At 41.3% G+C, this 26537-nt stretch overlaps 1 protein-coding gene across 50 annotated transcripts in view; it reads left to right on the top strand.

Annotated features, from left to right (window-relative positions):
- Positions 1–26537, top strand: part of SORBS1 (sorbin and SH3 domain containing 1) — a 170396-nt gene that overhangs the window by 123650 nt on the left and 20209 nt on the right. For 23 of the 50 annotated variants that reach the window (XM_075758501.1, XM_075758512.1, XM_075758508.1 and 20 more), the window contains 13 exons: positions 1492–1667; positions 2423–2486; positions 3613–3687; positions 4020–4082; positions 8521–8568; positions 8681–8810; positions 10790–10904; positions 14083–14166; positions 16305–16370; positions 16951–17052; positions 18393–18442; positions 21356–21531; positions 25364–25449. In XM_075758501.1, the coding sequence (XP_075614616.1) occupies positions 1492–1667; positions 2423–2486; positions 3613–3687; positions 4020–4082; positions 8521–8568; positions 8681–8810; positions 10790–10904; positions 14083–14166; positions 16305–16370; positions 16951–17052; positions 18393–18442; positions 21356–21531; positions 25364–25449 (1235 nt within the window). The remainder of the gene's footprint in view (positions 1–1491; positions 1668–2422; positions 2487–3612; positions 3688–4019; positions 4083–8520; positions 8569–8680; positions 8811–10789; positions 10905–14082; positions 14167–16304; positions 16371–16950; positions 17053–18392; positions 18443–21355; positions 21532–25363; positions 25450–26537) is intronic. The other 27 variants (XM_075758518.1, XM_075758524.1, XM_075758549.1 and 24 more) reach the window with 6 other exon arrangements.

The raw sequence follows: 26537 nt of genomic DNA, 5'->3' as shown, positions 1-26537 counted from the left end.
CTTGGTCTGAAAGAGTAAAGTGTGTTGTGGCACAGCTGGGTCTGCACCTGCTCTCAATGGACTGAAACAACCACACAAAGCTGCTGGCTGGCACCTCTCCCCCTGTTTTTTGTGGTTTTTATGTCATGGAAGAATGGTCTAGTTTCAGTTTCTCTTTCCATGCTTTGTTTCTAGAGGCTTAGAAAGGAGTTTAGTAATGTCAATGGACCAAATACTTCCTACAAAATGGGGAGAGCCCTGTACACCAGAGACACAAAAGGACCAAAAGACAGTGCACTCACCTTCACAGGGAGGGGAAATAGGATGAAAATGCTAAACAAGGATTTAATAGATGCTTTGCCCCATTTTGAACATTTATAAACATTATTTCATTTTTCTTAAAGAGAAGGAAGAATTAAAGTGTGATGGTAATTCAAACCAAGCACTCAAACACAAATCTTTCACATACTAAATTTCACAGGGCAGAGTTGTGTTTGCTGAAGGTACCAACAGACCAATGCTTTGTTGTGCACGAGCCTTTCCTCTGCTAACTGCCCCTTTCAAATTTCTGCACGTTTAATGGCTTTGGGCAGTATGGTGATGTGCATGTGAATAAACATATCTCTCTCTCTCTCTCTCTCTTTCCAATGCATGCAGTGATGTGAAAAGGGTAGGATATGGCAAAGTCTTGATGAGGCAGACTGCAAAATCACAGATATTTCCTCTCCAGAAAATCCACATAGAAAAAGTCCTCAGCAGAGCCTAAGTGTTGCTGTGCTGCAACTCTCCAGACCATAGTAGATCTTCAGAACAGCCTGAGCTCCCTCGGTTCCTTGGGTGGTGGTGGTGCCTGCTGCTATGTCTGAGTGTCAGTTGGGCAGCATCAAGGAATTCCAGGTGGAAGCAAGGCAGTCTGGAGCAATTAGTTGTTTCCCCCCATCTTTACGCAGACTTATATACAAGAGGATTAATACTTATGCTAAGCAAGAGAGTAATTTGTTGTTTACAAACTCTGGTTAGAGCACAGAGATGAATTGGAAGCGTCGTATACTGACTATGACAAAGGGGATTGTCAGGCAGGTGAGTGCAAGCTGTTAAAAGTAGTGCCCCACTGCCCTGTAGGGTGCTCCTTTAGATTGAAATCACCAGCAGAAAAAGATGTCTAGGAGATTGTATCAATGATGCTTTTCGATGAAGAATAAGATTGCAGAATTGCCAATTAGCAAAAAGACACAAAAACCCAAACCCCAAACAGCCCTTGAAACCAAAATTTTCCCTTGTCTTGTATACATGACAGCTGAGACTGTCATGAGATGTGTGAAGATGGAGACCTGAAAGATGGTAGCCTGCTTTTGCTGGCACCATTTTCTTGGTAGATTTCCTTTAGTCCAGATGCTAACCACAGCTAGCAGTGACACAGTCTGTCTCATCAACCACTTGCTAGGATTTTTTCTTTCAAAGAGTGGAATATGGTGAAATGCTGGGATAAGAACCCCCCATTTTCATTTCCAGATTCAGTGCCAGACAGACTAGCTTCTGATAAAGTTGATTCAGCACGTATATGGGACAAGCCAGTTCAGGAGACAGTGCCAAGTGAGAAGAGGGCAATGGAGGAGAAGAGAAGCATTGTCAAGAGCTCTAAGCACATGGCTGATACCTCTGTCGATGATATTGGCATTCCACTGAGGGTAAGAAAACACAAAACCTGGGCCAGATTCTGCCTACCTTGGGACTTGTGGAATTTACTAAAGCTCCAGAGACTGCAGAGATTTAAGGGAAGACAGAATTCTAGTTCCAGCATATTTTATTATGAATGCTTCCCTTTGCTATCAATGACCTGGTTCAGCTGCCTCAGGAGGAAAAATTTAAGAATTAATATCTCTTTTCATCATATTTGAGAATACTGTTTTCTGTTCTGTTTCATTCACACTTAGCAGCTAAGGGAGATTCTCTTTTATACATATCACTTATACAATATGTTTAAGTTCAGTGCTGAGAGGAAATTATCATGACAAGAATTACTAACCTATTCTTACAACTAGTGTCTGGAATGACTTGAACACTAAATGTTTCTAACTTAAGAAATTGATATGTGTGACTAAAATAGGCAAGGTGTTTACTTTTAGATGTGAAATCAGATTAATATGCAAGACCTTCCACACAATCTACAGTTCTACACAGGTTACAAACTACCCCTGTAAAGCTTTATTATTAGTAACTTGAGTGAAGCCTGTAGCTTCATTACATATGAAATTATGTATCTGAGTGAAATCATATTTCAAGGCATGAATTTCATGTAGCCTTGATTTTTAGGTAGTCAGTGATAATAAATGAAACAGGAAGCAGAGCGTAAACCTTTTTCACTGCTGGAAGATTCTTAAGAAGTTTGAAAGGCTGGTAGAATTCATGGTTGTGATTATGTGTATATTTGTTTTTTCAATAGAATACAGACAGATCGAAGGACTGGTACAAGACGATGTTCAAACAGATCCACAAGCTAAATAGAGGTACTGTAACACAGATGGTTTTTATTTACTTTAAAAGACCACCTTGATAACGTTTTGTTTCATTCATGCGAAGAATTGTACTGGATGTTAAATAAAAGCATTTTATGTTAACTAGTGTTTGCTCTGCACCACAGAACTCAACCACTGTATTTGAAATCTCTGAAGTCAAAGGTGAGAAAACACTGAAGTCCAAAGAAAGGTCTGAGTTGTTCTGAAAGGTGAACTGCAGTGCCCTCACGAAATCGAGAGTACTATTTGAGATCAGAAACCTGCTAATTCTATACTTAGAGAAAACAGATCCCTGAACTCCAGTTATAGCAGCTAACCTCACCCCACACACTTTTAAAGGATAGTAGGTTATCACTGAAATGGCTCTGTGCACAAAAGAAAACTTTACACTGTAAAGCTTTAGTACCTGCATAACAAAGCTTGATTTGAAGCTCACTGAAACCAAGGTTTCCGTTGATTTTTGGTGAGTTCAGAATCTGAACTCTGCTTTTTCAACACCTCAAATTTTCTCCTTTCAAAGTCTAAATATGTGGCAAGCACTTGCAAATTTTGTAGTGGTGCACTCTCAGGGAATCCCCTACTTTGGGGCACTTCTGTGCCTGGCTGCTGGTACACTCACATTCGTTCTTCTGTGTAAGAAATGACTGCAGTAGCATTTGCAAGCTGAACCCTCTGAACAGCCTGATGTGCAGGCAAATGCCATTCAGAACTGCGCTTATATAATAAAACATAAGAGCATGCAAAACTGGAGCTGTATTTGCTGCTGCAGGTGCTGTCATGATAAGCTTTCTGCATATATAGATGCTGTGTTGGATGGAATGAGAAAGAACTGAACTGTTTCCTAATCCCAGTGCTCCTAACAGAGGTTCTTCAGCTCAGCCAGAGCCCATGCTTCAGGAGGAGAAGAAAGAGTTCAGTCCCCTTGGCTTCCAGGGTCTCTCGCAGGGCCCAGACATGCAAGGCAGCAATGAGCAAAGAGACATCGAGGTTGTGTCATGCTAGAACATCAGCATGAGAGGGACTGTTCTGCAGCTTGTATGGATTCTTGTCTTGCCCTTCTTCCCCTTTATATCTGCCCTCTCTCTTCTCTTTTTGCAAATCATGTTCCTCTCCTTAGACACTCCTGAAGAAAACCCTTATTGCCCTACCTACATATTTCCTGAACTTCCTGAAATCCAGCAAAAACCCGAAGGTACCAGAAGTTTAGTCAGAGTATCTGTTGTCTTGTGCTTTCAGTTAACTGTACTATAGCACCCTAATAGTAACTAGATTCAGGTCTAGATTCCTATTACACATGTGTTACACTGGCTGAAAATTCAGTTATGCCCGTATACCTTCTTGTGTGATGCATAAAATAACTAAATCTTTGCTAATCCATTAATCTTTTTTAAAGTATGATGCCATTTACTCTAGTATTATTGAAGTAGGCAATAAAATCATATGGTGATAGGAAATTGGGGGATGAAGCAGAACCTCCACTTCACTGTGGATAGTCTCAAAATCCACTGCTTTTCTCTGCTGCAGAAGACAATCCTTATTCTCCTACATACCAGTTTCCTGCGTCTACTCCTAGTCCTATCTCTGAAGGTAATAATAAAGGACCATATATATTTTTCTGCACAAATGCTGCCTTATCCATTTATTTTCTTCCTGGAGTTTTTTGTAGTTGCTGAGCATTATGCTGCCTCATAATGATTTGCTGCACTCTAAGCATTGCCTTGACTGTATGATGCCTTTTTGGCTTTGCAGTGCTCCTCTGGCTTTGTAACTAGTATTTGACTAATGCTACAGACTTGGGGTTTGCTTGGGTTTATGCGCTTATCAGTTGTATTTAGCCATGTGCGTGCAGTGATTATTTAACATGCCTAGAATGCTTACTTACATGTAAAGATGCGATATAAATGAAATTTCACCCACCCCCCTTTCGGATAAATACATTTCTTTAATTATTTACTTCTGGGTTTGAATATTAACACAATATTAGGGCCAGACCCAAAATGCCTCTGAAGACTATTGGTAAAAAAAGGCTGCTTGCTTCAGTGGGTTTTGGATCAGTCCCTCAATGTAGTCTTTTAAAATAAATATAACTTGGTAACATAGGTTCAGGGCTGGCCTTAGGTGCGCTTGGCATATCTAGGCAAGGATAGAGTTTGACAGTCTCATTAGCACATCTTGCAACTTGAAATAGCACTATCTTTACCTTATCCTCTTCATGTGCTCAGCAGATTCCTTTCAACTTCATGTACAAACCACAGTCCTTTGCAGTCATGTTTCAGGGATGGTGAAATAGTAGCTATTGCAGTGATAATCCTGTAACTGTGTGATATGCATAAAACCACTTATATATGAGAAACACTGGAATCTGCTGCACACATTGGACACACAGACATTTCCCGATGGGGAAATTGTTGTTGGTGACAGCCTTGTTGGCTTGGTGCTTTGGTATCACTTTAGATCCTAGAGTTTAGGAACTTGCCTACTTAGCCTGTGCCTCAAGCCAACCCTGGTGACATTATAAATTAACTATTTCGTTCAATGTTTATGTTAAACATCTGGTGGGTACTGTGTAGGAAAGCGTACAGTATGGGTTCTAGCTGAGATGCTCAAAGAAGACTAGGAGATGTAAGGTGCATTTCACTGTCAAAATGAATGTGGACTAGTGTCATACAGGTATCTAAAATACTTGCTCATTTCTTGGTGAAACCTGTAGGTGAAAAGTCCTGTCTTGCAAATCATAATGCAGCATACATTATTTTCTATTGACAGAATGGTATGTTGGTATGGAGGAGACAGAAACAAAGAGCCTCAATAACTAGTTGATAAAGGAGTTTCACAGAGATTCAATTTTCTTATTTGTAGTGAAATTTGGAAATCCATTTTGCTTGTTGTCTGAACTAATATAGTTTGCAAAACCAATGATGATAATATACTAAGAGTCTGGTTTCCCATAAATGTCCCCTGTGCAATTACAAAAGTACACATGAAAATAGTTTGCTGGTTTAGGTAGTTGAAATTTTATTGGTCCAAAAACTTGCTCTTTTTTCTCAATACGTTGGGAAATGTTTGTCTAATATCTGCTTGGATTCTTTTGCTGTTAAGGAATCCAGACTATCTGACGATGTAGATGGGTTGGAATGCATGTTTCACGTTTAGAAAACGTTTCAAAGTGGTATACTCAACTGCAAAGTGTTTACACAGAGATGGATCGAAGCCTCAATTTCATACAATCAGTGTCAGAGATTTTTGCTTTGGATTGATGCATAGGATCCCCTAGGAACATCAAGATTTGGGCTCCTCTCTATCTTTAGAGTCTGAAGGTACTGAAATATAGAGATTTTGGCCAATCCTTTTAAAAAAAAAAAAAATCTGCAGATTCTGTAGGAACTACAGGGGAACAGCCTCTTCTCACTAAAGGAATCGGATTTTGAAACTACAAAATGGTGATACTCTGCTCAGTTAAGGAGGGTCCCACAGATGAAATGCAGCTCTGAGGGCCAGGAGATCTTGTTTTAATGCTCATCTCTGATTTACTCTTTAATCTTTATGAAGTCATTCCAGATTTCTGTGTTGCAATATTCCTTGCTGTGAAAAGGGAAGAAATGGAGACACTCCTCTTCATAAGATACTCAGAGACAAAACTTACATGTTCTCATTATTATTCTAGATATTAGAATATTAGCAATTGGAAGATAGCACTTATCTGCAGTGATTTTTATCTTCTGTATGATTTTCCTGTCTGAATGATCAGCTATAATGAATGTTGATATTTCTCTTCAAGTAAGTAAATAAATTTTTTGATTGTTCACCAGCACTAAATAATACTGAGAGGTGAATGGCTGTGAAGATAGTTTTAGACATTTGCTCATCTGTATTTGTAGGGACAGAGTTTTGTGATCTACCAAGTATTTTGCTATATCTGAATAAACCCATCTTTTATATAGCAATACAAGGCAATTTTGTCAACCATTCAGTGTAATAACATTAAATAAATAAATACTTGTTTTCTGTCATTTAGATTTAAAATATGGGAATTGGTCTGGAAATTGACCTTCACTGTTTTTTAACATGAAGGTTATGATAAGCACACCAGAGTTAATAACCATCTGCTTGAAACTTAAACCTTCTAATTCATTCACCAAGAGAACTCAGCAGAGGGGCTAAAAGTTAAGACTTCTTTGTGCCTTCCTGAAAGGCTTGATTAAGCCTTGAGTGCAATTTCAGGTCAGCTGTGTTAGCCAGATTGGTTTTTCCAGCAGATGAGATTGGCTGTAGCAGCTGATTGATGTTCTCCTTGAGAGAAGAACTGAAAATTGTTTCTGTCTGTTGATCGGCATCACTAAATTCACATAATGCTTTTTCAGTATGTTCTTTTCTGTCCTAGTTTTCAGCTGGGATGGAGTTAATTTTCACAAGAAGCTGGGAGGGGACATGGCCAGGACAGCTGACCCAAACTAGCCAAAGGGATATTCCGTACCATATGATTTCATGCTCAGTATATAGAGGAGGGAGCTGGCCAGAGAGGGGGGATCACTGTTCGTGGACGAGCTGGGCATCAGGTTCTGGGCAGTGAGCAAATTTCATCGTCTATCAGCCACTTTGCATTGTTGTTGTTATTTTCCTCCTCCTTTGCTGTCCTAGGAAACTGTCCTTATCCAAACCCATGAGTTTTACCTTTTTCTTCTGATCCTCTTCCCCATCCCACCGGGTAGGGGGAGGAGTGAGCGAGCGGCCAGGTGGTGCTTAGTTGCCAGCTGGGGCTCAACCATGACATTTTCATATCTAGCTTATTCTAGCTTCATCTGTTTTGTTTTTCTGTCTTTTTATCTCTGTTACTTTTAGTGGTTTCTTCACAGAGGTATTAGTAATGCCTTTTCTCACAGTTCTCTCTGCAGTCATTGCATCGTACTTCCCTGTGTTTTGCCTTGGAATTCCTGTAGGTGTCTCGTATATACATCCCTGCAAGTTTGAAGCCTCAGCAGCAGAGAAAGGCCTGTGGGTCCAGTTGTAAGGTCTGGTCCCAACTCCCCCTGCCACTACCTGCAGTTCATTGAGGATACATTCCAAAGCCTGTTGAAGATGGTGAAAAGACACTGCTAGGTTTTTGATGAAGTCAGTCTCTCTGGCCATCACCCGTAGAGTGGGGGGTGGTAAAGCTGCCATCCTTCCACCTTCTTTTTTGGGCACATCTGCCTTGCACACTACAGTACAGCATTCTCTTTGAATAAGGCAGTATGTGGTTTTATGGCCCAAGGCAGCAGTTGTGTCCTGGGAATGCCATTACTGTGTTGGTACAGTGCAGTGCTTTCACGATCAAAGATGGAAAGTTGTTCAGGTTGGGGGCCGTACCACACCATTCAGTTACACTGATGTTATTGCTAGCTCTTTTAGAGCTGCTTGAATATCTCTATCGCATTCTACAGATATCTCTCCTATTTAAAAAGTAAGCTCTTCAGAATGAGGACAGATTCTTAGTGTGAGTATACCTGTGCGTCTCATGCCAGGAATGTTATCTGCACTTAAAAGATAATCTGAGTCGTAATCTGAACATACTTCAACTTGGGGTGCGAGTTAATACAAGGAAGATGTCCCAGCGATTATCCTACGTGATTTGGGAGCAGGACTCCTCAGCTCTATTAGTGTGTCTAGCACCTAATGAGTTATTTTAGGCATATACTACAGCTTTTAGATCCTCAGTTTATCTTTCAGCGGTTGATAAAGTGGATCTAATAACCCTTATTATAGAGGAGTTTTGTGATAAAAAGGGATTGTTTTCTGAAGTGCTTTGAGAGCCTGGAGAAAGGTATTAGTGTAAGTAGTACATTAATATTTATATCTAATCTAGGAATTATTTTTAAATGCAATTTAAACCTCATTGAGATTTTCTTTTTTAGGATCCTCTCCCTGTGGTAAGTATTGGGCGTATTACTCAAATTATGGCCAATGTATTAGTAGAAGAAATGAAAAGAGTCTCTGGTGCTTCTTTGGGGCTTTTTCACCTCACTTGCAAAATGCTTTTGTCTTTCAGATGAAGATTCTGATTCATACTCTCCTCGTTATTCCTATTCTGAGGACAGTAAGTAATTCACATTTCTTATGTAATCTGTCAAAGAGAAAAACATGTAAAGCATGTATTTATTTGCCTCCTATCCAGTTCACCAATATTCCTATATTTACTTATCCTACAGGCAGAACTCAGCTTTCAGTTCCCCGCTCCAAGAGTGAGATGGACAATATTGATTCAGAGAAGGTTGTTAAGAGGTCTGCCACTTTGCCACTGCCGAACCGTACTTCATCACTGAAATCAAGCCCAGAAAGGTGACCTGAGCTAAGATATATTTGGATCAGTAATGGAAGAATCTCTGAAAGCTGTGAATGGGAAGGGAACAAAGGTGGAAGCTTTAGGTCCACAACTCCGGTTTAACTTTTTTGGGGAAGTAGAGATGTAGTTTTGACTCTGTCTCTTCTACTGGGCAGCAGTGAACTCCTTCATTGTCACAGCCCTGTCCCCCATTTTGCCTGTCTTTTTGTTTTTTTTTTACCAGGCTTCACAGAGTCTGTTGCATAATTTCCTGCTTGGGTGAGGAGTGTTTCCCTGGGTGTCATGCCTGTACAGTGCCTACCACAGAGGCACAGTGGAAACTCTTGCCTCAGTGGCACTGTAAAGGCACCTCAGAATACAAGCAAGTAGCAATAATTGTGGAGAAGCAAAATTTGGATTTATGTTGAGCCTTGGTAAAAGTTTTGTTACATTTTCCATCTCTGAGGAGTCCCACCCATATGAACTTTATTGAAAGTAGGTTCTAGTTAGTGATGTCACTTCAGATCTTTCAAGATGATTTCCCTTCTGTTTTTTCGCTTTATTACCGTGTATTTTAAACCTCTTTGTAACAGTAATGAATGTGTTTACCAAATGAAGGGAAAGCAGAATGAGCAATGAATATTTGATGTCCTGCTGAATTCTCCCAGCTCTTGAACTGCTCCTCCCTCCCTCACCAACTTCCACATGTTCTTAATGTTTTTCACTTTTTGCCTCAAATGAGCAATACCACAATTTCAGATTGCTAATTCAGTGAGCATTTCAGGCCACTGGATCAGGAAACAACGCTTCCTGATAGACTGTGCCTTACACAGGAATTGGAGGCATAGTACATTGGCCCTCTGAGAAAACTCTTGCAAGTGAAAGGATTGCAATAATTAGTGCTTTCTGATATCTAGTGACAAAACAATGTTTCACCAGGGAGAAGTTTCTCTGGGGTATTCTAGACAGCAAAGTTCAACCTTGTTGAAATTTGTACACTGTTTTAGGCCAGTCATTTTGACTGTCAGCTTGCCTTACCTTTAAAAAAAAAAAAAATTAAAAAAAATTTAAATTGGTTGTCTCTGTCTCTCCTAAGCTAGTAGAGAGAGAGTTTGGGCAACTCAGTGCATTGTTCCATCCTAAACATGGTCAGTAGGGTAAGTGGGAGGAAACCTAGAGCAGCAGTTTTGGTTACATGCCTCACTTTTGGTGAATGCTAGGTGAGATGAATCCACATACAACATTGCCTATCAAAGGGAACATATCAAGAGCAAGATCACAATTAGTTTACCATCTTAAATGGCCTGATTTCTGAGCTTTTTCAGGGGCATTGGTTATTCTGCATAAGGTGTTTGAACATACTACTTTTCAGAGGAGCTGGATATTGTAGGATATGGACCCTGAATGCTTTGTGACTACTATTGTCTGAACTGTGCCAGTGTGGACACTGCACAAAATTATAGTCAATGGACTGTTCTTAGCTATCTTTAGATATACCAGTCTGAGATAATTCATTCATGTCTCTGGAAAAGATCCCCTCTGGGACCCCAGAATGCCTCCAGAATCCAGAGCAGTGGTAGTCAGGTAATCAGTGATGTGGCTAAAATGAAGAAATTTAGCAAAAGAGATTTAATCTGAGTTCTGCTCAAAGTTTGGACATGTTCATATTTGTGAGCTTAGTTGAAACCTATCACTAAGCTATTTCCAGTCAGGAAAGATATGGAAGCCTGGAAGTTTATTGAAACTACTCGAAAGAAACCCCCTGTGCTCCAATGGTTTCAGCAGCTGAGCTATGTCAGACTCTGCCTGTTACAGATAAACAAATACATGCCTGGAGCCCTGTCTAAACTGTTCTTCTTGCAGCAGGTTCCTTTCCTAGATTAAAAAAAGTACCCTGATTAAACCAGGATTAACAGGGAAAGGCACCTGTCAAAAGGAAGTGCTCGTCTCCATGAAAACCACAGTGTTTTGGGTTAATTGATCTTTCTTTCCTCAGGACTGACTGGGAGCCTCCAGACAAGAAGGTGGACACCAGAAAATACCGTGCAGAGCCCAGGAGCATTTATGACTATCAGCCAGGAAAGTCCTCGGTTCTGAACAATGAAAAGATGGTAATGTTTGTTTTATCCTAGCTGGTGGCTTTATCCTGTGATTATAAAATACTCCCCAAGTGCTTGTCCCGTTCCATTCTAATAGGATTCCTTATGCTTACATTGCAGTGCTCGTGTGATGTATTTCCTGTGTATTTTGTTTTGCATAACTTCCTAACATTTTTGTCTCTATAAAGCAAGATCAAGGGGGATTGAGAGGCTTCTTTCCTTTTGGACATGTTGTTTTCTGTGTTAAGTATGGATCACTAACCCTAGTTTTTAATCCACGTTTGACACTGTGACCTGTTCAGCAGCTGTTTTGCCAGCTGTACTTTTTCTAGGGCACAGCATTAGTTGATGCAGGAGGGCTGAAGGCATTATGCAACAGAGCAGGTTCAGTTTCTATGTTCCTCTGATCCTTTAAACACCGAGCTACTAATTTTTAGCGTGCCTGTAATGTGCCTCAGGAGATGCCTCTGAGGTGCATTAGGACATGGCCATCTCCCCTGGGCTGCTTTCTTCCTCAGCTGGATCCCACTCATGTGGCAGGGTAGCAGAACTGAATGTGAGCTGGCTCCCCAGCTACACCGGCGTGTCACCTGGAGTATTAAGTGAGATGTTACCAATTTCAGCTTGAATTAGTAAGTAATGCTGTGCATTGTGACAGCCAGGGCACGTACAAAAGCCCCATTCTGCAGGCTTGGCTGAGAACACTTGGCAAGGGGCAGGGCAGAGGGGTTGTGCTAACCTTGTCAGCCTGTCCTGCGTAAGTCACCACAGCTCACTTAAGGTGTCCTTCAGTGGTACAAGTTGTGATATTAAGTGCTAGAAAATACTGAATGAGGTTATTAGTGAACAGCCAGTGTGGTACATAAAGATATAATTGTTCTATGTAGACATTAATTTGAAGGATTCAGTTGGAAGTGCTAATTGCATGTGAGGTTCCAAATGTAAACTTAACAGCTCAGGCATTGATCCATGCATAGGAGTAGGTAAAGGAATGGTCCTGAAAAACCTACCGAGGATTTTACACTGAAACACAAGAGTGAACAGCAATTTAAATCAATACAAATGTAAGAATCAAGTCTGATCTGGGACCTGATGTTTCTCCTTAGTATTTTGGTGGCATTTTTTTTCTTCCAAGTGCAATCAAGGTCCATCATGTTTTGAAGATCCAAGCAACCAACTTCTTTTCACACTTGTGTCCCTTCAGTGACTTCATCAAAGTTGCTTCTGATAGGAGCATGATCCTAGTGCCTATTGAAATGGGCAGTGGATGACTTTCTCTTGATCCTACTGGGCATTGGCTCAGCCCATTAGAGAAGTGCCAGTGAGGAGTGATTTGAAGATGGTATGACAACTCCATTCCTGCAGTCCATCCTGGAGCAAGGCTTCTGCTGACTTAAGTGGCAATTTTGTGTCACAGTAAACAGCTAAGATTGAACCTTGTGGGAAAAGGCCTGCCTCATCTGTGTACTTAAGCCTTTGCAAAAGATCTGGCATCACCAGTGGCACTGTTTACCTGTTCAGACTTCATCAGGTACTTAATTGAGCTGTTGAATCAAAGTCTAAAAGCCACGAGCAGGACCCTAATCAGCAAAATTGAGAAAAGTTGTACAGATCTCATCAAAGACAAGAAGAATGTGATAGCTGTGTTACTTCCAGTGTTATTTTTTGAGCCTTAATTTCCAGCCACAGATCACAGAAGAAAGAAGGTTTTGAAATAGTGGTTTCATGGTCTCCATCAGTCTGATTAAATACAACGTTATTACAGTGGTTAGCAACTAGATCTTCCAAGGAGGCTACAGGACATTTGTGGATATCTCCTGGTAATCACACCCAGAGTTGTGACTATCAGAAACCCAATCTGAAACCATTTTGGAGCAATGAAGAGCCTCCCATTGACGTCAGTGGGCTTTTTTGTTTTATGTAAAGGCACTTGTGTAACAAGATAAGTACTGCTAGGAGTGCGATAAAGAAAAAAATGGAAACATTGCTTGTATTTTGCCTTTAAGAAATAGCCAAATGTTCCTCCAGGCCATTGGAGATCAAACGTGGTGTAACCATTTATCTTTCAGATTGAAGCTTTTCAGCATCAATCCTGACCTCTTGTCCTAGAAGTTTTTTTGACTGTGGCAGTGTCTGGGACATCTAGTGCTGTTGGGAACTCCCCCCCTGCCTCAGTAACCCCATCAAGAGGATGATTTGCTTCAGGACACTTTTTGTGTTGGCCCTCTGTGCATGTGTGTGGCTCATCGCTTGTTGGGATGGAGCACTTGGGATCGCGCTGGCATATCAGACATAATGTATTTATATTTTTAATGCACTGAGATGCATTCTGTCTAAGGCTAGGTACACTGAAATGCAAGAGTTAGCTAGATGTCTTTTGGGGAGTGGCACCTTATAACCCTCAGCAATGAACTTTATTCTCTTATCTCACCTGTAGTGTTAAACAGCTACAACTGCTTCAACTTGTTTCATCAAAACAGATTGTATGAACAAAAGGGAATTTTCTTTTCAACTGTACTGTTTTCTGTCCTGTCTGATTTTCTTTCGTTGTAGTTTTGTCTGATTCTTTAACATTTATTTGTGAAGAAACAAGTAATGCTGTCTCTCTATCCATCCCTCCAAAGGTCTTTCAGGAATGTGCTCTCTCTGACCTGTGTCTCCTTTGATTTAGAAGACCACCTTTCACTCTGTTTGCAGTGTATAGAACAGGGTTTCTCACATATTCATGTGCTGTTAAAGATGCAGTATTTGATTCAGGTCTCACTGAATCTCTCTTTTTAACAAAATGAAGATTAATAACAAATTTTAAAGTACAGGCAGCTTTGAACTCGGTGGAAAGTCCTGACAGTAGGACTGAGGGATTGGTTGACTCCCTGCTCTTCCATTGGGTCTCCCTATGACTCTGGGCAAGCTGCATAATGTCTCTCTGTGTGGGTCTCCTGATCTGTAAAATGCAATTCATTCATATTCATGTTGCTCACAATGATGCCATTAGGCTTAACTGATGTTTGCAAAGCAGTTCATGGCGTTTGTGAGAGAGGTGCTATAGAAATTCCAAATTATAAGGCTAAATATCTACATTTTAGAATGGAAATCATGGGATCTGCATCTCTAACAGTCCCTTTCCGTGTATTCTTTGCATAATGTTATCCTTCTCTTTCTTCCATTCCCCTATCACCAACTCCTTTAGACTCGGGATATAAGCCCAGAAGAGATAGATTTAAAGAATGAACCTTGGTATAAATTCTTTTCGGAATTGGAGTTTGGGAAACCGGTAAGTTTGATAGTTGCGATGACCAATGAAGTCAACCTGCCTTTTTTTTTTTTTTTTTTTTTTAAAATGATTGTCACATCTCTTTGCTAGGCCCTAAACCTGGAACAGCTGCCTAACTTATTTAAATAATGTGATTGTTCAAAACATCATCCTGGTACTGATGTAAAACAGCTGTTCTGTGACCACTTTAAGTATTTTTGAAGCCATTTACAAACACTCCCCACTTTCCAGCTATATGTATCAACAAAGCAATTTTTTTTCACACACCATAGTTCAAACTGCATTTTTGTTGTTAATATTAGAAGTAATGCCCTATTCTCACTATTGAAAGTCCTTATTCCTTCTCTGCCTAACAAGATCTAGGATGGCTGATAGGTAGCTTTAAATCAAGGAGAATCATTCATTTATTCCTACCCTTGGCTTGTAAACCATAGGTCAGTAATTTCCAGCTATCCATAAACAGATCATGATCCTGTTTCCTGCTCATTTCCTTATGCATGTAGTTGACGATTGCCTAAATGGGGTGCATCAGTCTGTATTGAATAGCCTTTGCCATTCCCTGAAACCAAAGGAGTCTGAGAACAGTGTGCTTTCTTTTCAAATGGAGCTGTGTTGCTAAGTGTGTGTGTGTGAGGAAAAAAAAAAAGTGCCTTGATTTCCCACTCTGGAAAAAGATGAAGCAAAGCTTAATTATTCAATAGGACAAAGGACATTTTGATGGAGGGACACATCGTGACTACTGGAAAAAATGTGACTTTAAAGCAGTTTATGGCCTAGTTTTTACTCATTAAACACTATTAACTTCATTATTAAATACTGTTTAATAAGCTACTCTTACTGTACTGGAGGGTCAGTATCAGCCTCTTGTGTCTATTCAGCTACAGTGGTTGATCTCCTTTCTCCCTGATGTCAGTTGTCAAATGCCTATGCACACCATTAAAATCTTTGCAATACTATCTATCCCCCTGCAGCTGCTGATCTGATGGATAAGAAATATGTATTTAGTGTTTGCATCCACACAGTGGCTGTCCAAATGTAAAGTGGGACAGATGCAAACTACAGATCCAGGCAGTCTTGAAAGGAATTTGGACGAAGACCCAAGTGTTGTAGCTCAGACTCACCTTTGATAGACTGACACTTGGAGATTCCCTATCAGTGACTCAGAGGCACTTAAATAATCTAGTCACAGAAGTCAGTATGGACATGTAGGATGATGCTAAGCTTGCCAGCCAACAGCGGTTATTTTTGTTTGGAAACAGAGCAAATGTATTCTGATTTCACAAAGTAAGAACAAAGTCTCTTTGAGCCTATCAGTAAGAGGTGTGTATCTGGTGAAATGAGGATATTAATGTGGCATTGTTTGGATAGGAGTGTCAGGACAAAGGTCCTTCACTTTGAATAATCCTCCCTGATATTTACATGTGGATCCAAACAGAAAAATCCTGTTTTTGAAATTGGTGCCTTCACCTATAGGATGAATTTTAAATAACTAGTTCCCAAACTTCCATGTGCCACTCTTTCCACCAAAATCTCCCACAAACCAACCCCCAAACCAGTAAAATAAAAAATAACAACTCTGCGTTCTCATTGCCCCACAATGCCACCACTGGAAATTCAGCCATTTGTTCACATGGTATGTATTCATAGTCTGGTGGGGGTGGGAAAGATTCTCCCTTTTCCTTATTAAAGGCCCTTGTTTTACCCTTTCCTTTTGAAAAGAAGAATGAGCAGAACAAATGCTTTTTATGACTGTGTGGTTTTTTTTCCCCATTTTGTTTTGTTTCATTTTTGTGTTAAGAATGCTTTAACCACCAGCTGTGGACTCCCTCTAGAGAGTCCAAAATCCCTTAAAGCACCTTGCAAAAATAAAAATTTCCTCAAACACTACTGAAAACAGCCCCTCCCAGACTGCATGTGTGCTCCCTTTTGCCTCCCATGATCTCTTGATATTTGTGCTATAGCAGATTTATCCCTCTTTCTATCTCTCTTTCTCTGTTGTGTTTTTTTTTTTAATTTCTTTTCAGTGTTGATGCAAATCCCCTATTGTATTCCCCCTCTGTTCTAATCCAGTTTCCATATTCTCTGTGATGTCTTTCCTTATCTTCATTTCCTCATTTCCTTCCTCTGCTTTCCATCAGCCTCCAAAAAAGATTTGGGATTATACTCCTGGAGATTGCTCTATCCTTACTAGAGAGGATAGAAAGGTAATTGTGTCTCACATATGTTGTACTACGGCATCTAGCGCGTATGTATGTGTGTATGTGATTTTCTTTTTTTTTTTTTTTTTGTAGCATTGCTTGGGTTTTGTGTGCTTGTGAGTGATTTTTTTTTAATTGAGCTTGAGCTCATTAGCCTAACAATTAAGTACCTAGTAAATTGATTTAATAAACAATTCTTAAAGCATAATCAGCCATAATTTGGAGTCGTGGTTTTGCTATCTTGACTTGCAATGATAATTATACTAACAGCATATTGCATATTGTTACAGTATCTTTTTTTTTTTTTTTTACAGGTGGGTTTTATAACTTTATGGTTTGTAGAATTAGATTCTAGCAGGCCTGTGCATCTCTTAATTTTGAATGTTAAATGCCTAAAACTATTTCCTCTGTAATGATTGAAACATGATTAATTATTACTAGTGAATTTCTGTGTATTGTCCATACCATCTTTGTCTTTTTTCAATTAAAAAGGCTCGCTTTTATTTTTTTCTCAAAATTAACATTCCTTTGGTTTCCCTTAACCCTAAGCATTATTTTCCCATTCTTCTTCTCCTTCTTTAACCAGACTGATCTAGAAAAAGACCTCTACCTCTACCAGACTGAGTTAGAGGCAGATTTAGAAAAAATGGAGAAGCTTTATAAAGCGCCACATAAAAAGCCACAGAAGGTATTTCCTATTCTTTTCATGCTGCCAATCCCTGTTTCCAAACTCTCTGCTCTAATCTGTTCACTGCTGGATGATTATTAAATGAGGTTGGGATAAATAATGGTTCTGACCGTTCTGACTGCATGGCTTGCTGTGTCGCTGTCAGAAATAATAGAACGTGATGCTGAGAATCCGGCTTGAAATCCATTTCAGATACAGTGATTTCCTTTCTCCCCCGTTCCCTTTCAGCTCCCCCCCACCTCGTCCCCCTTTAGGGTTTTGAGTTCAGTGTCTGCAAAAAATCCCTCTCTATTTTTCACATGAATAGGCAGCAGCAATCAGCTTAAAATTCTTGGTTGGCGTCACGTCATGATCTCGTGCCTTTCAAGCGTGTTGCCATCTACCCTCCCTTCATACAAGCCCTGCTCTCTGCTAGGAGCTCATGCCTACCCAAGATTTGGATATTCCCAAGAGATTTTATGTGATTTTCCTTATGCTGCATCTTGCTATGGCCTTCTAGGGCAGGTCAGCTGCTGCTGCTTTGAGGGTCTGCAGGACCCGAACCATGAAATGATAGATTAATTTGGTAACACGCCATTTTTTCAATTTTTTTTCTGTTGTTGATTTTTTTTTTTCTGAAGCTGCAGCATTTCATCAGGACTTCTAAAAGCTGCTTTTTTAAACCCAAGGTTTCCTTTTTCTTCCTACTTAGGAATCCTCAGATAGGTGAGGGGACACCAAATAGAACATTTCTTCTAAAATTGCCTTCAGTTTTTTAAATAATGTGCCTAGGAAGTGTTAGATGGATTTAAAGCAAGCGGATAAGAACTGGCTTTTGCTATTGAACCTGTGCAGCTGGCATTGCTTCTCTTAAGTAAGGAAACTGAACTGAAACATTGCTTTTTCTTATTAGTGCTTTGATTTATTTATTTTTTTTTGAACGCTGAGGAATGTATTGTGCTGCAGAAATGTAATATACCTTTAAAGCAAAGGCGGGCAGTGACCGGTTGGGGAAAAAGCTTGGGGAAATAATTATGAGCATGTGTCTCCTGGTCATGGCCCAGCTGGTTATCTCTTCTTGCTTTTGGCTTTATTCACAATGACTCATTTGCAGACAAAAGAATAGGCGCTGCGAAAAGGCATCGGCTGTGCTAAAAACCTGTCACTGCCCTGAAGGAACTCAGGAAAATTGTCGCTTTTCTGCAAAGACATTGACAGCTTAAATTGCATTTAGACTTAAACCTCAATGTCTCCTAAAGGCTAATATTCAAGCAATAGATGGAAAATTACTTAAGCAAGCTTTTTTCTGTCTCCTCACGTGTAAGTGTGTATCAATGACTCCTTTGTTTGGGCTTTTGCAGAATACAGCAGGTGTTACTCCTCTGGAAACTTCCACAGACCATTCTTCCTAGTAAGTTTTCCAATTGCTTTTTGATGTCTCTTTTACAATCTGAGGGCATGTAGGACAGGGGTTTGGGCGTTGGAAGTGGGTTGGCTTTATGTTTTGGTGATGCATATAGACAAATGCATGTACCATGAGAATTATACACATGCTTCAGATGAGTCCAAGTACAATATCTGCTCTTTGATCTTGAATGAATTTTGAAGTGATTACATGAGTGATTGCATTGTCTAGATAAGAGTTGCTGATTGTGCTAGTCAGTGACTTTAAAAAACAAACAGACAAAACAAACAAATTGACTGTAACTTCATGCAAGTAACTTTATTGCATGGAATAAAAAACATTTGTTTCTGTAACACACGTATGATAGATTGGCTCCTGTTAGATATTCTCAGTTATGTGCACCAGATCAAAAGGATGCTGTTGATGGAAGGCAATAATTTTCCAGCTTCCAGGAAGGGAACAATGGTAGCAGTAATGATATTTCTCAAAGATCTAATGTGGCACTGCTTTTCCAGAGGAATACGTAATAAACAGTACACTCTGTCTAAATGAGTTGTACATGGACATGGTTTGTTTTAAAAGAGGAACAAACCAAAAAAATCCAGAGCAAGATGCTGAGCTGTGCTGAGGTACTTGAGCCGTGAAGCCAGCTCCTCCTGCGAACCTGCTGCTCCTTGTAATTGGACCGAGTGCTTAACATTGTCTGTAGGCACAGTGATCCCCTCTGCATGTATGGTTTGTTAGGAAAGGCATGTTCTTCTCCAGACAATCATTAATATCATGTGTGTTCACCACCCCTCTGGGGCTGCCTTAGAGTTCTTCTGTACTTCTTTCAACTCTGTTCCTGTCTGTCTGTGTTCATTCTGCTGGGAAACTCGCACACTGCTGCATTTTGTTGGTTGCTCTTATGACTAGTTTGTTTTGGTAGGGAGAGCGCAATAAAATAAATGGAAATCTCAGAGATTAGCACAAATAGCTTGTATTTGCCAAAGAGTGATAAGGTTTCCACGCTCAGCAGCACCGTCTGTGCCCCTTTCTGATGCTGCCCAAAGCATGCAGGAGTGCCAGGGTCTGAGCCACCGGAGGGGAAGCAACCTGGGTAGGCTGGGAATGGGACACAACAGCGAGGCTCAGTGGAGTCACAGATTCTTCCCTCCTCTGCCTTTATTGAGCAGGAAGGAAAGATACCTGGAGTTTATTGTCTTTGTTGCAGTGTTGCTCTTCCCTCCGTTCACCTGATTCTGATCTTGCAGACTGCTTGCTGGCCCTAATAAAGTACTGCTTGCTGGCCCTAATAAGGGAGCAACTGGTAAAGGGACTCTGCCAAATGCTTCCTCTCTCCCCCAGGTGTATTCCCAAAGGATGATCATTTTAACCCTTTGGTTTTTAACAACTAGGCTAAAATGCTTTTACCTCCCAGGTGAGGAACCTCAGGACAGTCATTATTCCCTGCAGCGACTGGCAGGGCTTCCTTGGGAACTTAACAAAGAGAGGCATTGGAATTACCCTCATAAGACACAACTGCTCTGTAGCTATGGGTCTGTTTGAGCATTGCCTAGGTTGAAAATGTGACAGTGTTCCCTTTCTCTTTCGTGGTGCTTTTCATGAGCTTTTACTCTGGAAAGTAATTTATGGGACGGCATATGACCTGATTTTCCTTCTCTGGAAACTAAAATCTTCTTTGTGATCCAGACATTGTGTAATTTCACCTCCACAGCCAGTCTTCTGATGTGTTTGAAAGCTTTCTCTTTACCCCATAAGTACAGCATCTATCCAAAATAAACAGATGCATGTACAGATTTATCCACAACAAGCAGGCGTAACCACAAGCATTTCCACAGTCACGTAAATTTGAATCACTCCTGGATATCAGGATGTAAACCAGCTTTTAAAATGTTTCCATGAATTGGCAAATGCCCTATTTTTTTCAAACTTTCCAGCAGTCATGCTTTGGCCCTAGAACAGTTTTGTGTGAGGCTGCATCTTATTCTGAAGAGCCTGGTTGAGCACAAGAACTGGTATCAGATGAGCTTAGCTTTTAGAAAAACATTGTCTGCCTGGTTGCTCAGTGAGTCTTTTGTACCTGGAAAGGCCATTTATACCATGGCATTGTCAGTTATTTTTTTAGAGAGAAAACAGTAAAATCTAGAAATCAGATGTGGGGGCATACTTGTGCTTAGATTCAAAACTGAAGAAAAGGGGTTTGTAATAAATGTCCAGTCTTTAAAGGCCTAAGAAATTAAAATTATACCCATTTTAACAGCATTTTTTTTATATGCATGCATAGTAGACCTAGAATCCAGGCTTTTTCATTCCCTGTAGTGGAAACCTGAGGCAAAGCTGAGCAGAACTGTGCACATCTGGGAATTACTTTACCATTTAAAACAGTAGTGTCTGTAGCCCCGTACTGTTGCTTCTCTGCATAGTCCCTCGCGGATGGGCTTGAGAAATTGCTCTGGGAGTCTCGAACTACTATAGTGTTAAATGGGAGGCTGAACTTGTTGAGATGAACTCCTGAGCAGCTGTGCTTTATAAGCAGTGGACAGGCATGGCTAGTGTTTAAGGAGAGAGGACTGGGAGCTGGAAGATATTTGTGCTACTTCCAGCTAGCCAACAAATTTCAATGTGTCTGCAAAGAAATAGTGCATCTGCTCTGTGACTCTGCTGTCTCATCTGTAAAATAAAGGCGTGCTTTCCTGCTGCCGGTTTTCTGGGGGACTGAGCTGGGAGAGTTCCCTCAGATGGACAATGCTATGGTAGTGCCAAACCTAGAACGTTATCGCAATGTATTCACAACCACTTCGTTCAGCACGCAGTCTATTCTGGGTTCACAGGTATGGTTTTCTCTTACTTTGTATGAAGCTTTCAGCAAACAGAAATGACCCACTGGCGTCTCTCCCCCTTTTTTGTGTTTTCCAGCTCCACATATTCACCCAACTACCATGCAGTGAAGAGACAGTCAGAACCAGCACTGGGGGACCCTGCTGGCTTGGAGAATGAAAGGCAGATTTACAAGAGTGTGCTGGAAGGTGGAGATATCCCATTCCAGGGGCTGAGTGGTCTCAAGCGACCTTCTAGCTCTGCTTCCACAAAAGGTAGGTGGTCAGGGCACTGACCTCTTCTCCGTTTTGCAGAGTGTCAAAAGCCAGGTGGTATGGGGCAAACTGCTGCAGGGTTTAGAGTCCTTTTCAAGCTAATTCAGGTTTCCTCGGTCCTTCCTCTTTTCCCTCCTTTTTTCTCTCAGGCCCTGCTGGCCAATATTTTTCATGACCCCATTATCTGACCCAGGTTTCTCTTCCTGACAGGGACCAGCTCCCTCCATCCAGCACCTCAATCACCCCCCCACCCCCATATTCTTCCTCAAGGCTGCTCAGGCTGGCCTGCTATCCATCCGCTCCCACTGCCTTGCCATGCTAGAGCCCTGCCCTGCCTTTTCTGCTCTCCCTGCTGCAGTATCTCAGCAGGCCACACCACGTCTGCTGGCCTGGCTACCCTGGTGCAGCTGGTGCCCTGTGCTCCTGCCTGCCAGGGGTGTGCAGAGAACGAATGCATGGGACACTGTGAACCAGCAATGCCCTGCAGGCTCTGAGACAGTGAGGCAGCAGACACCGCTGCATGTCCTCCCCTTTCCTCCCTCCATCGTGGAGTCTCTAGAAGATTAGGACAAGGAAGATCCTGACTCCCATCAGGGAGTTGTATTGGGGAATGTATCTCTGAGCCAACTTCAATCTAAAAATGGCTTGAGATGGAGAGAGGATTGGGGAAGGAATGCGTTCGGTTTCTGAACTGCTCTCCCTAAAAATAGTACATCAGACCAAAAAGGTCTCAGTCTGTCTCTGTCTTCCAGCTGTTTTTCAGCATTATGTCAGGCCTGTAGGGCAGGGAGTCAAACTGGATCTGAACAAAAAAATCTGTTCAAACGGTTATTGTTCCCCAAATTGCAATTGAACCTGAATGGTTATTTTGACATTTGAGTTTGAACTCAAATAGGAAACAGACCAAAAAACCTGCAGTCTAAGCTGAACCCAGACTGGATCTGACGTAAAAAAAAAAAAAAGTCCCGATCTGACTCCTTGATTTTTAAAGCAAACATGGCCAACCGCATTGACTGAAGCACACTCGGCTTATTCCTAGTATGGAGAATCTCTAAGCAGGCAGCTCTTGGGCAAGGCCAGCTGATGTGGCTTGCTTGTGCTAGCACAGTCAGCCACCAATTGTCTTCTCCCTCCCAGGAATAAACTGTTTGGCAAGCAGTGTGGTGAGACTATAGTAGGTGTGATTACAGGCTTGGTATTAAGCCATACTTGCAATGTTAGTGCCTCTGCATTCTTACTGACACCCTAATCCTGCCCGGAGTTCAGCCACCCTTTTCCATGGTGCCACAGCTTCCCTGGAAACTGATAATGCTCAGCACTTTTTAGGACAATACCTTCAAAGTGCTCAAGATCTGCTTCTAGCCAAGCCTCTCATTTTAGAAACGTTAGCAACACTTCACCTACTCCTGTAAACGCAGCTTGTTGTGCAGTTTCTTCCTGCTTTTCTTTATGTTTTGGAACTTTGTTTCTTTAAAATGCATTTTATGAAATCCAAGCATGTTCTTTCTCCTTTCTTGATAGCTTTCTAGCACTTAAGCTAACAGGTTGTATTTATTTTATTCTGCATGCTTACCAGTGGATCGTAAAGGTGGGAATGCTCATATGACTGCACCCTCTTCAGTTAATAGCCGAACCTTTAACGCTAGTCATACCGGTATGTTAGGTCACGCATGTAAACATAAGAAGCCTTTATCAGCTGCAAAAGCCTGCATTACTGAAATCCTCCCTTCTAAATTCAAACCCAAACTGGCAGCTCCAGCTGCTCTTGTGCAGGACAAGAAGGGTATCTTGCTGTCTCATGAGAAAGCTCAAAGCTGCGAAAACCTTCGTAGCTCCATTGCCTTGTTCAATAATAAAAAAGCTTTCATGGTAGACATAGGGGAAAGCGTAGAAAACATGTTGATGAAGTCAAAGGAGGAGTATGCCATCAAATCCAGCAGTACCATGAGCCTGCAGGAGTATGGCACCAACTCTAGGAAAGGCTACCTGTTCCCTGTCTCCAGGAAGAGTGGGATGGAGTTTACAATGCTGTATAAAGACATGCACCAGATCAACCGGTCCAGGATCCATTTGGGCACAGTGTCCTCCTGCAGCGTGAGGGATATTGCATCTCAGTTTGAGAATGAAGCAAAGGACAGGATGGAGCACAGCCTTAGTCGAGAGGATTCAGAGCAGATCCCCAAACACACAGTTTCGTCCCGTATCAGTGCCTTTGAGCAGCTGATCCAGAGATCCCGATCAATGCCCTCGCTTGACTTTTCCACTGGACAAAACAAATTCACCACTTCTCTCCAGTCTAAAACTTGTCTCAGTTCTGCCTACTCTGCAGAGTTTCTTCTGGATTTGCCAAAAGCACACCAAGAAGAGAAGGATGCTGCCAGCTTGGCAGATAAATCCTCCCGCTCCTGCAGCAATGTGGAGGACACGGCTTCAGATGTCAGTGATGTCATCCCTATGGACACACTTTCAGCTTGCATGGATGAGATAGATCTCCTCTCAAATGCATCCAACGACAGCGGCAGCAGCAGCAGTAACCTCAGTGGGCCTCAGAAGCATAAAATCAACAGATGCAAAGGCGCATGCCCAGCTTCCTACACCAGGTTCACTACCATCCGAAGACATGAGCAGCAGCAGGCCTCCAGGAACCTTGATTCCAAAGGGGATGTCTATGGGGACAGACACATGCTCCCCAGAAACGTCTACCTAATGAGCCCGCTCCCCTTCCGATTGAAAAAGCCCTTCCAACACAAATCCTGCAGGACTCCACCCCCAGACTGCCCGGGAAGCCCGGCAGTGCCCAGCCCTGAGAATCCAGATGACCCCATACAGCTGCAAGGGAGCGTAGGAGACAAGAGTCACCACTCCCAGCACCAACTGTGTTCCAGAAGCAGGCCTCTAGCCCCCAGGCGCCTGTCTTCCTTTGACATTGTGGAGAGGCTTAGCTACTTTCCCACCATGGGATCTAGCCAAGATAGCTTCATGGGCCGGGCTGACACTCCTGACTCCTTAAACAATGGGAACCCTGTTCCATATGCCCTCTGTCACAGCCTGGACACAAACAACAACCCGCAAAGTGAACTTGGGACGTACCTAGGAGGTGGCTTTTTGTGTTCTTTACCAGTGTCCCTTCATCTGTGTTCTTGCTTTTCTTTCTCCTCCCCTTTTCTTCCTCAACCCTTGCATTTTTGCTCCCCACCTTTGCATCCCCTGACTCTGTTTTTTTTTTCCCTCTAGTGTGTCTAACGTCCTTTGCGTGTCTTGCTGAGCATTTTTGTTCAGGACTTGTTAACAGCTGCACTTCTGAGAAACGATTTCCGCTGCCTTTCTAATCACATCGGGTTCAGTTTGTCACTCAAGCAACTCCGGGGATGCAAGAATCTCCACATGAGATATTTCTAGTCCTATATCATTTGCACACATGGGAATATAAAACAAACCCAGATGATTTGCTTTAAGGAGCAGTTTCTCAAGGTCTAGTTGTGTGTGTGTGTGGTGTGTGTGTGTGTATTAAACTTTTCTCAACAGTAAAATGCCAAATCATACTTTGATGGCAGCGAACCTTTTCTTCACAAAGTCTTTCTATGTCTTTACTCTTTCCCGTACCATTATTTTCTCCCTGTTTTTGGATCTTTGTTCACAACTACAGCCCAAAAGGGAAAAAAATGAAAATGGATAAATTATTGACATCCGATTGACAATTTGGTCAATGGCAATTGAGAATCCTTACTGTCATAATGGAAACAAATTGTTTAAAAATATCTATTTTTTTCCTTTCTGGTTATGCTAGATAAATCCATCTGTGTTTTAACTTCCTTATGTTGTTTCGAAGTAGATTCAGAATCGCCAAGGCATTTTGCACCAGTTGATTACATGGAAACTCCAGAAGAAATCATCCGCAGACGGCATGACGATAAAGAGGTAATGCCCTCCTTTATGGCCTAATAACAGTTGTAGAAGCTCCAGATACAACAAATACAGTATTCAGCCTTATATAAGGACTGCTTGTATGTCCATGGCTATGTATATTGGAAGTTAGAGCAACAAGCTGTAACTAGTATGTTTTAATTTTAATACTACCTCTGGCACTGATTTAATGTATAATGTGTAGTCCAGTTTAGTTTTTGTTTAAAATGAACCTCATAGTTCTTATCAATTGCACAAAATGATATATGGGGTCGTTAAAGAATGTAAAAAAGGTTGGAGGTGTGTATGTCAGATGTGGTATGACACCCCAGTACTCACAGATAAAGATGAAATGGTTATTCTACAAGTGAGTTAAGGTTTTATTGTTCTCCAAGCAAGTGACTTGAGTAGGTGTTAATCAAACTGGTGAGAACAATATTTTTCTTGTGGGGGTCCTCAGATTTTGAACAGCAAATCTAAGACATTTTAAGCTATGAGAAAGTGTGAAGTTACCCCCAATGCAAACTGGAATTCCTTATGGTGTCTTATGTTGTTGATGACAGAATATAGCAGTCCTTTTCAAAATGGCTGGGCAACAACACTGGGACAAGCCAAAATAATAGGAAAGCCATGTAGACTTTTCAGCACTGACTGTATTCAAGCTGAGTTAAAGAAGTCATAAAGCGATTGCTTTCCAGGAAGCTGTTAATTTTGACTGTCTGGAGGGGAAAAAAAAAAGTTATATTTTTACTGCGACCTTTCTGAGTTCAAATAATGTTTGTGTGTGCTTTGAAATATGGTAAAACCTGCTCTTAATTCCTATGTGAAAAATATATTTTTACTGTCTTCTTCCATGAAACAGTTAGTATTCCCCCCACCTCTAAAATCCAGCACAAAAACTCCTGTAAGAGCAAAACTCTGAATTCATTAAGACCTGCTGGCTTCAAATGAGTTAGTACAGAGCTGAACTCTTCAGCCTACAGTCCAGCCCCAAAAAGTGGAAGAATCTTTCTGCCCAGGTACTCAAGAATGCACATTTCCATTAGTGTGCCAGAGACTTCAGAAATCTAAAATAATTCTTTGGGATTTATTTATGTAATTTT

The sequence above is a fragment of the Balearica regulorum genome, chromosome 7, assembly GCF_011004875.1.
Source record: "Balearica regulorum gibbericeps isolate bBalReg1 chromosome 7, bBalReg1.pri, whole genome shotgun sequence".
Lineage (NCBI taxonomy): Eukaryota > Metazoa > Chordata > Aves > Gruiformes > Gruidae > Balearica > Balearica regulorum.
Note: the sequence above shows the minus strand (reverse complement) of the source record. Positions and strands in the feature narration are given on the sequence as shown.